We start from the raw sequence: 10,670 nt of genomic DNA on the forward strand, positions 1-10,670 counted from the left end.
AAAAAAAAAAAAAACCAGAAAAGAAAAAAGAAAAAAAAAGGAAGAAAAGAAAAAAATAGAAGGGAAATGAGGGATGCCTCTATTCCCTGTCTTTCAGAATGGGCAACCAGTTCTCTTCACTACCCCCAACTTATACTCCTCTGGAGTGTATCCTAAGCCACTGGGACTACTTTGACCCTCAGAATCTGGAGGAAAAATGCCTCATAGCCCTCTGCACAAAGGTTTATGCAAATTATGATTTACAGGAAGGACTGGCTTGGCCTCAGGAAGGGACCATTCATTTAAATATCATCTGGCAATTTGAACTTTTCTATAGACTTGAGGACAGATGGTCTGAGGCCCCATATGTGCAAACTTTCTATACCTTGCAAGGTAATCCAGACCTTTGCCGACAATGTAGGATTGCTTCAGCCCTTCTGTTTCCTGTCTCAGGAAGGCTGCAAGGGGCAAGCCCAGCGAATTAAAGATATGAGTCCCAGAGGCACCCACAGCAGAGGAGCCAATTCCCTCAAGCTCTACTCTTCTGGATCCACCCCGACCTCCCTATCCAGCTTCAGCCTCTCACTTGCCCCCTCCTAGAAATCCTCACCCTAAACAAACCCCAGTCTTACTCTTGCCTCTCCAATTGATGCCCAGTGAATTTGGGCCCAGTAAGGTCCAGGTCGCCTTCTCCCTACAGGACTTAAAGCAAATGAAGGGGGACCTTGGCAAGTTTTCAGATGACCGTGGGAGATATATAGAGGCTTTCCAGAATTTCACCTAAATATTTGAACTCTCCTGGAGAGATGTTATGTTACTTTTGAATCAGACCCTGACAGACACTGAGAAACACGCTGTTCAGCAAGCGCAGAAAGATTCGGGGATAAGCTTTGTATCACATATAGGGTCAGCGAAGGGGGCAAACATTATCCAACTAGAAGAGAAGCAGTACCAATGGATGACCCTAAATGGGATCCCAATGATGAGATGGGCAACTGGAAAAGGAGACACTTTCAGGTGTGCATAATAGAGTGCTTATGTAGGACAGGAATTTGATGAAAATCCCACTGCCTTCCTGGAGAGGCCTTTGTAAAGCACACCTCTCTAGCTCCTGATTCAGTCAGGGGGCAACTAATCCTAAAGGATAAATTTATTACTCAGGCAGCTCCTCACATCAGGAGGAACTTGAAGAAATGGGCCCTGGGAGCAGATAGTACATTAGAGGACCCCCTGAAAATGGCCACCTTGGTCTTTTAAAATAGAGACAGGGAGGTCCAGGAAAGAGAGAGGAAATACAGGAAAAAAACAGAAGATTTAGTGGCCACCAGGCAAGCTCACAAACCTCAGAATTCCCAGGGTGCACCTGTTAACTGCTAAGGATACGGCAACAACAGTTATCACCCTTCTAAAATTTAACTGGTCCCATGCAAGGTTTAATTTCTTTCACCAGGCTGAAACAGCTCAGGGTACAATGTTGTTGTTGTTGTTGTTGTTGTTGTTGTTGTTAGTATATTTCATTTCTTATCTCTGTAGTCTTTGGCACTAAATTCTTTCCCTGTGTAATACACGTGTTTAACCCATGCATACTTAATCTTATAGAACTTGTTTTTTTTTCTCTCCCATGCCTAAAAGCCATCAAATTCCAAACAATCAGGCAACCGGAGCCTCGGACGATGGCTCTCCTTTGCTAGGAACCCTTAGATAGACCTCTGGGAGGAGTCTGACTGCCATTTTAACCAAAACAATGCCCCCTGTCAGTAGGAAGCAGCTAAAACCGGTCATTGTCCATATTCTAAAGGCAGTTAGTTGTACCTCTTCAGAGGGGATAAATGATACGGAAGTGCTGGAAAGGGAAGAGCATGGTCCCTTTAAACGATACAGAAAGGGGAAACGGAAGTGCTGGGTAAAGGAGGGTGTGATCGAGAGCTAGGGTTTTACCCTCATAGACCTAGGTGAGGACAAGCATTGCCTGCCAAATGTTGCATTTCCCAAGACCACCGTAGCCTGTCATGCCCCAAACCTGTGCCTATAAAAACCTCCAAGACCCCAGCAGACAGATACAGAGGCAGTTGGACTCGAGAGGAGCACATCAGTAGAACACATAGGCGGCTGGACATCGAGAGCAACACACCAAAAGGCACCAGCACGCTGGCAGGCCACTATCTGGCAGAAGTAGAACGTCGCAGCGTTTGGCTGGGGCAGTTGAGGGGAGCCCAGGCCACTGAGTGGTCTGACTCCAGGGGAAAACCTTCCCACTCATCCCCTTCTGACTTCCCCTGAGCTACCTCCACTCAATAAAAGCTTGCACTCATTCTCCAAGCCCAGGTGTGATCCAATTCTTCCAGTACACCAAGGCAAGAACCTGGGATATAGAAAACCCTCTGTCCTTGTGACAATGTAGAGGGTCTAATTGAGCTTGTTAAGACAAGCCACCTATAGACGGCAAAACTAAAAGATCACCCTGTAACACATGCCCACTGAGGCTTCGGAAGCTATAAACATCCACCCCTAGACACTGCCATGGGTCGAAGCCCCACAGCCTGCCCATCTGCATGCTCCCCTAGAGGTTTGAGCAGTGCAGCACTGAAGAAGCGAGCCACTCCCCCATCACACAACCTGACAGGGAGACAAGGGAATTTTACTCATTTCAATATGAGCAGAGGTGATATAAAAATATTTAACAATTTCTATGGGATGGATATTAAGCAATTAGAATAGCCGCTCCCAACTCAAAATGGACACAGACTGGGACATCTAACCCAAACCTCACTACTAGCTAAATGTCAATCATGATTACAAGATAAAGACAATGGTAGTCTAGTTACATTTGACTGTAGTTTGCTCTTAAGCATTTATTTTAAAATAAAACAATTACAATCTAGCCTTTGAGGTAAAAGTACTGTTTTAACAAAAACATTTGCAGTTAACTGTTTTTGAAAAGACTTTAAGCTATGGAAGGAGTACTTGAAAAATGAATGTTCCAAAACTTATCTATTGATATGTGACTTCCATTTTTTGCCAAAACTACTATGTAGAAAACTTTTTATATGTAAAAACTTAAAACCAGAATTTTAATTGAATTAGGGAAAGTGATTAGGAAATTATTATCAAGATTAAGTGAACTTAGCCAGAAATTTTTTCTATTTTAGGATTACTACTATTTTTGAAATAAAAAGCTATGGCAGTATCCTTTTCATAAACTTTCCTGCTAAATCAGCCTATCAGTTTCAGTTAAATGGCTGAAAGTCTTGCTTAAAGTCTCAGTTAAATGACTAGCTATTATATAGTGTTAATATGTACATGTATATGTATTATATATGTAACTAAATTCTTTCCTTTATATATTGTGCATGCTTTGAAGACTAGCACCGCACCATCTCTTCTTTTTTATATAAGCATAGTGTGTTGGAGTCACATATTGGGCACATAAACATGCCAGACTGGTGCTACTGTAACACACTAGCACCATTTGTTATGACATGGTACCGGAATCTTTCCATTTTACAACTGATGTATTTGAGGTGATTTTTCGAAGCACAGCAATTAAGAAATAGTATTGAGATGTGAACCCAGACAGCCTGAACTCAGAGTCTCTGGGCTTAACCATACCCCACACTGCCAGGTTAAGAGAATCTAACACTTCAAATTACACAAAGCAGGCTCATTATTGATACAAATGAGCAAACAAGTAAAGGAACAGAACAACAATTCCAGGGTTTCTCACTAAACTTAAATTATTGTCATTTTCTTTGAAAAAGACATTACCGCTATGCATGGTCACTAAATTGTAGTGGCAGCTATTATTGTTACTACTTTTTAAAAACTCAAATGAAAAGTTGCATAACAATGGGAAAATACATAGTTCAGCAGGATCTCCTACCTCAAAAGAGAAAGGAAAAAGAAACTTACATTTGGGAACTGGTGAAGAGGATTAAAATGAAACCTCTTAGAAGAAACTTGACAGAGGAAAACAATTAATTACTCAAGTGAAAAACAGAAAATAAACTAAATCATGATGCAAAAAATATAGATGAAAAAAGGATACATTGTGAGAGACTGTGTCTTGGCTTTTGTTTCCTTAATCTCCTTTCTCCAAAAAGGGTCCTATCAAGACCATGGGAGATTCCTAAAAAGAAGTCCCTCCCACCCACACCTAATCCTCATCACTCAGACCTCATCCAGCAGAGTGACTCCTACTTGTGAGAAAATATGAATTGCTATTGTTGGGTACTATGTGATGCTCATAGGGTTAGATGAGGATGACTATTAGGGAAATCAACCTGTGAAATTGTAATATACATTATTATCTAGATTTACTATGGTCTTCATGGCATTTATCCTCACATAGCACATTGTGTATTTTTTAGCCATTACTTATCATTTATCTTCCCACTCCCATTAGAATGTGAACTCCATAAAAGTAGGAACTTTGTTAATTTTATTAACTGCACCTAGATCAGTGCTGGTCATGTAATAGATACTTAATAAACATATTTTAAATGACTGGATGATATAATGAATGATATAATTTGAATGCCAAATATTTAAATATCTTTGGTTTAAATGTTTGGTGTTTGTGAAAAGGTCAAATACCAAACATTTGATCCTTTCTCTTCCAGAGCAACAATTAAGTGGCATGAAGAAAATAACATTAACTGGTTCCCCGTATTCAGTCAGCAACCCCTTCTCATTCCTCCATGTTTGAAACCAAGAAACGGAAGGATAAGTGCCAGGAAAAAGGATGTTTTTTGGTTGGTTACTTTGTGCTTTAACATGTTGAATAAAACCCACTGGCAGCTGGAGGATAGGAGTATGTTTTTGCAATAGCCCTAAAAGATATTTTCATAGACCCAATACTTAAAATTAATAATTTGAGTACTTTTGTAGAAATATCTAATTGGATTATCCTCTATCTGGGCACAAGGTCAACTCCCAAAATTAAGTGAAAAAGGAGTAGGGTTCTGTGAAGAAACAGAAAAGAACAGTATAAATCAGGCCTACCTGCAAGTCCAAGGTTTCATTTACTTCAACTTTCAGTGTATTTGACATTATGCCAGCCACTGGGGTCAACTCAAATACAACTCCCAGGAGAGATATCATCAAGGTCCCACTACCTGTGAGTAGTGTACTAGTTACTGTGTAAATATATCCCTTCTTCAAGCAGCTTACAATCCTTCAGGGGTAGAAAAAGTCTTGCTATATAAGATAATTAGAGAATAAAATAGGACACCTTGCCATAAAGTGCTCATTTGGATATTTTGTATGCCCTTAGTCAACACTCACCAAGACTCTGTACTTCTATTATCCAGTTCAAAGCACTATCAGGTTTTCCTGGTCTACACAGACTTTATTGAATGTACTGTGCTAACAGATTATTTTTCCTAAATATGTCTCTTTGATAACCTGAATGATCTCTCCATCCTTTATATAATTCTGGACCATGAGGTTCTAGTTATGGTGTGTATGTGCCTACCACTAACAGTCACACGTGACTACAGAATGCCTCCTAAATGAGTAGTAACCTTAAGGACTCACATTCATGTGGCTTCCGTACCAAAATGAAGCTGCCATTTTTCAGTGTGAATATGTTTTTTTTCTCTCATGACATAGACAAATGTTGATGTTTACTACAAGTTGGTACATTAGTTGCTAATTAAGTTCCTAGCTGCTCCAGCCAAAACTTGCTGTATTGAATCCAAGAAAAGAATGGCAGCTATATCAAAAATAAGTTGTTGGGGGATTTTTTTGTTTTGTTTTATTAAAGGAAAGTTGTATATTAAAGAATACAGGGAACTTACAAGCTGGGATCTAGGAAGCCTTCAGTCTTGACTTCTGTATAAGCTGAGTTGGTGGTTCAAGGCCATCCACATCTGTTACCAGGTTCTGGTCAAAGCTGCATAAATACCAGCAATCTAAATATGAGGCAGTAAAGTTAACCGTTTATTGTTACTCACTTTTCCGTACCCACCTGCAAATTCCCAGGGAAACAAGTTAGTGTTTGGGAACCCACGGGAGGTCAGGTTTATTTTAGGGAGGGCACAGAGGTGACTTCCTCCTGGCTTCTCCACATCTCTGCAAAGATGTCTACTGAATTTCATCTCTCACCTGTCCCTCGCAGTCTCACCAACCTCAGCCAGGCCTGCCTTGCTGCATTCACCAGCCAAGGGTAACTCCCTGTTCACGGCCGGGTCTGTGGCAGTTTCTGTTCACTTCCCCGTTGGAAAGTCCCAAATCACAGGCTTTTATGCACTGCACATTTTGACCTACAAAGGACCTGATTGTTAAGGCAGAACCCAGCTGGGAAAACAAAATACCCGCAGGAGGAGCTTTGCTAGAGTGTTGGTCTTGGTGCCAGAGAGAATTCGCTTTCCTTTTCTGTTTCCCGCGGTGTCCTTGACCAAAGGCCTCCCGTCTTCACCCGCCCCGACCAAAAGGTGGCGCCTCCCTGAGGAAACTCCCTCCCCTCTAGGCCGATTACGTTTGCAAAGTCCTGAAAAGAGAATCGAAACAGAAACCAAAGTCTGGGAAACTCTTTAAAAACTGCCTGACAGAAAGCTAGACTCGAAGCTCCTACCCGTCTGTGCAGCCGGATCGCCCCGGTCCGGGACCCGAGGTGCACACCGCAGAGTCCAAAGTGCCGCGCCCGCGGCCCCGCGCGCCTCCCCGCTGCCCACCTGCCCACCTGCCCAGGTGCGACCGCAGCCCCGCGCGCCGGCCGGAGGGCTCTGCGGGCAACCTGGTCGTTGTCAGGCACAGAGAGGTAGACCCTTCTCCTCCAAGTGGGCAGCGGACAGCGGCACGCACATCTCACCTGTCCCGCAAAGAACAGCACCATCTGCTTGGGAGAACCCTCTCCCTTCTCTGAGAAAGAAAGATGTCGAATGGGTATTCCACAGACGAGAATTTCCGCTATCTCATCTCGTGCTTCAGGGCCAGGGTGAAAATGTACATCCAGGTGGAGCCTGTGCTGGACTACCTGACCTTTCTGCCTGGAGAGGTGAAGGAGCAGATTCAGAGGACGGTCGCCACCTCCGGGAACATGCAGGCAGTTGAACTGCTCCTGAGCACCTTGGAGAAGGGAGTCTGGCACCTTGGTTGGACTCGGGAATTCGTGGAGGCCCTCCGAAGAGCGGGCAGCCCTCTGGCCGCCCGCTACATGAACCCTGAGCTCACTGACTTGCCCTCTCCATCGTTTGAGAACGCTCATGATGAATGTCTCCAACTGCTGAACCTCCTTCAGCCCACTCTGGTGGACAAGCTTCTAGTTAGAGACGTCTTGGATAAGTGCACGGAGATGGAACTGTTGACAATTGAAGACAGAAACCGGGTAGGTGTCTGTTCAGACGGAGCTAGCCTTTTAGGCAGATTTTGCAAAGCAGGTTTCCTTGTGTGTTTGCCCCTTTCCAAATGTGCATGACATCTTTGGGCACATCTAGTTTCTTCCTTTGAGAAGACAACATCTAGGCACTTTAAGACAATGTTGAAAATTTAAACACAAAAGAACTACTTTTCTAATCTTTTCACTGAACTAAAAAGGAGTTAACTTTAGAATTGTAATGTATATTAACAGGTAACATGTATTGAACACTTACTATGTGCACTTGGTATCATTTTCAAAATGTATTACTACAGTTCATGTTCAGAGTAACCCACTGAGGCTCCTAATGTTATTAACTCCATTTTGCAGATGAGAAACCTGAGGCAGATTAAGTAATTTGCCCAAAGTGTTGATTGTTTTTCTTATTTAATGTAGTTGTACGGAGCAGGGATCAGCAAACTACGGCCCACGGGCTAAATCCAGCCTGCCACTGTTTTTTTTCAGGCCCACAGGCTAAGGACGGTCTCTAGATTTTTCAATTTTTAATTTTCAGTGTTCATAAAGTTTTATTGGAACACCGTCATGCTCGTTTGTTTACATATTGTTTGTGGCTGCCTTTCTACTCCAAAGGCAATTGGATGGAGACTATGTGCCCTTAAAGCCGAAAATATGTATTATCTGGCATTTTAGAGAAAAAGTTTTCCAATCTTTGCCCCACATTACATATTGTGCCATTTATTCTTAGCCCAAATGGGTAAATTGCAATCACACACACACACACACACACACACACACACAAACCCTTTTCTCTTTCTTTAATCAAAGTTTCTACATTTTCTGAGAATCAAAATTTAAAAACAATTCATTGAAAGAATGTGTTGCTAATTTCAGTTTTTCATATTAGTGAAGAAACTGGATTTTTCTTAAGGTGGCATTTTGACAGGGCGAATTTTACTGATGACTTTACATTAAATGTGATATGAATTGTTTTTTGATAAGTGAAGATGTACTGTGGTGTGTATAAATGCTGACCTGTTTGCATCTGACTTACTCAGGCTCGTAAGTCAAAAGTCTTGTTTGGAAGACATGTAGATGAATAAAGCCATGACTGAAAGTCAAAGGCTTTGTCTACACCACTGTATGATTTTCACATTTTTTTCCTCTCTTTTTGGTTCATCCATTGTTTGTATATTCATTACTAACTTCTGGGCATTTGATTGATTGGCTATAGCCTATGATGTAATTTAGTCTTTAGTGAATAAAGTTAGTGATCTTTTGTAGACTTGACAGACACAGGGCCTGTCCAAAGACCCAAACATGCATCTAATTTTGATGGCCAGTTTTCCCAACAAGTAAATTACTTTGCACTGTTGTCTGTAATGTTTATGTCGTTTTGTGTATTGAGAACAAGCTAGAACGCATTATAGTAGTCCAGCTGGATATGACAAATGTGTACATCACTGTGGCAGAATCTTAATTTGGAAGAAAGTATGCAGCCTTCAAGCCAGCTGGAGATGGAAGATGGCATTTCCAGCCACAGTAGCTGTTAGAAGTCCAGAAGCAACAGAGTCCAGTAACACCACAAAGCTGTTTATGTTTGGTGGGTATGATGTCCCGATTGCCAGCGAAACAGCACTTCTCCCTATTTACTCTAAATACTTCTGCCTATCAGCATCACTTTTGTCTTGCCTGGATTGAATTTCCGCCAGCTAGATTTTATCCAAGTTCTTGATTCTGGCAAGCTTGGAGGCAGCTAGCAGTAATGCAAGGGATTTGACACAAAGAAGATATAGAGTAAAGGGACTTTCTTGTACTAGTAGCAGTTAAGGCCAAAGCAACCCAAATTCTCCCTCTGATTCACATTTCAAAGGAGGCCCCGAAAGACTAACCAGCTATACATTTGAGGCTCTCTAGGAAGCAATAGTATCTCTGTGAGAGTCTGGAATAATTGTTGTGTGCATCATTTTACATGTATTATCAGTTCCAAAAATAAGCTATGGTGGACAATGAGAAGCAAGCATTATGTTTGGAAGAATAATCTATATTGAGGTGGTGGTCATTGATGAAGGTTTATCTTGCAGCAGCAAAGTGTGATAAGACTGTAGAAGGGGAACACATGGATCTGAGGTCTATCTTGGCTTCTTACTATATGTGTTACTTCGGGCCAAATTATTTAAGTTCCCTGATGCTACATTTACCCGTGAAAATGGACATCATAAAATTTCTCACAGTATTTTATTCAACATCAAATCAGAAATAGTGTTTATGAAAAAGCTTATAAATCAGAGCTATTTGATATGATAATGGTGTTGACTTTTATTACTATTCATCTGATTACATTTCCTTGTAAATTTAAGTTTGAGAGATTTAGGTAAATTCCCCATGTTGCAATTGAGATATATTTCTTAAAGTCCCTAGATGATACTGATTTGAAAAAGAAATTACCTCTTTCATCCCAGAACTTAACCAGGATTAGGTATAGGGTTGGTGTTTAATAAGCATTGATTACTTGATTGATAGACTGATTGAATTTATTTCTGAAAGTGTCTGGAGTAAGTGTTGAAAACACATGATGTATTGAATTGTGTTGCTAGGCATTAAAGAATGGATGAATGATGAAAATAAGATTTCCAAATTTGCTTTTTTGATGGTTTAAAATAAGTAATCAAGACTTCCATAAAATGGTCTGGTATTTTTGTTCTTTTTCTGTTTTACCATAGACATTTTCTACTTGATCTATTATTTCAATTTAGGATTCCCACCCCATTTCCTAGCCCCTGCCCCTGATTCCAGCAGGCCTTCTGAAAATGACTTTAGACATAGGTTTGTGTCCAGCAAGTACCCAAAAACTTATTCATTCATTCATTCATTCAGTTTGAATTTATTGAGTGGCATCTTTGTGCCAGATGCCATGCTAGTGGTGAAAAGACAGGAGAAAAACACAGAGACTGTTTTGTCCTTTCTTGAAGTTGTGTTATAGTGTTCATTAGCGTTGATGAAAGAATGTCTACTGTAGGCCGGGCACGGTGGCTCACACCTGTAATCCCAGCACCTTGGGAGGCCGAGGAGGGCGGACCACGAGGTCAGGAGATCCAGACCATCCGGGCTAACACAGTAAAACTCAGTCTCTACTAAAAATACAAAAAAAATTAGCCGGGCTTGGTGGTGGGATCCTGTAGTCCCAGCTACTCGGAAGGCTGAGGCAGGAGAATGGTGTGAACCCGGGAGGCAGAGCTTGCAGTGAGCCAAGATCGCACCACTCCACTCCAGCCTGGGCGACAGAGCAAGACTCTGTCAGAAAGAAAGAAAGAAGGAAAGAAGGAAAGAAAGAATGAAAGGAAGGAAGGAAGGAAGGAAGGGAGGGAGGGAGGGA

General features: G+C 41.6%; 1 protein-coding gene across 1 annotated transcript in view; it reads left to right on the forward strand.

The window, feature by feature from the left end:
* Positions 1 to 6,219: 6,219 nt before the first annotated feature.
* IFIH1 (interferon induced with helicase C domain 1) overlaps positions 6,220 to 10,670 on the forward strand; it is a 51,922-nt gene continuing 47,471 nt past the window's right edge. The window contains exon 1 of the mRNA XM_011990999.1: positions 6,220 to 7,306. Coding sequence (XP_011846389.1) covers positions 6,854 to 7,306 — 453 coding nt within the window. The 5' untranslated portion in view covers positions 6,220 to 6,853. The remainder of the gene's footprint in view (positions 7,307 to 10,670) is intronic.

The sequence above is a fragment of the Mandrillus leucophaeus genome, unplaced genomic scaffold (assembly GCF_000951045.1).
Source record: "Mandrillus leucophaeus isolate KB7577 unplaced genomic scaffold, Mleu.le_1.0 Scaffold389, whole genome shotgun sequence".
Lineage (NCBI taxonomy): Eukaryota > Metazoa > Chordata > Mammalia > Primates > Cercopithecidae > Mandrillus > Mandrillus leucophaeus.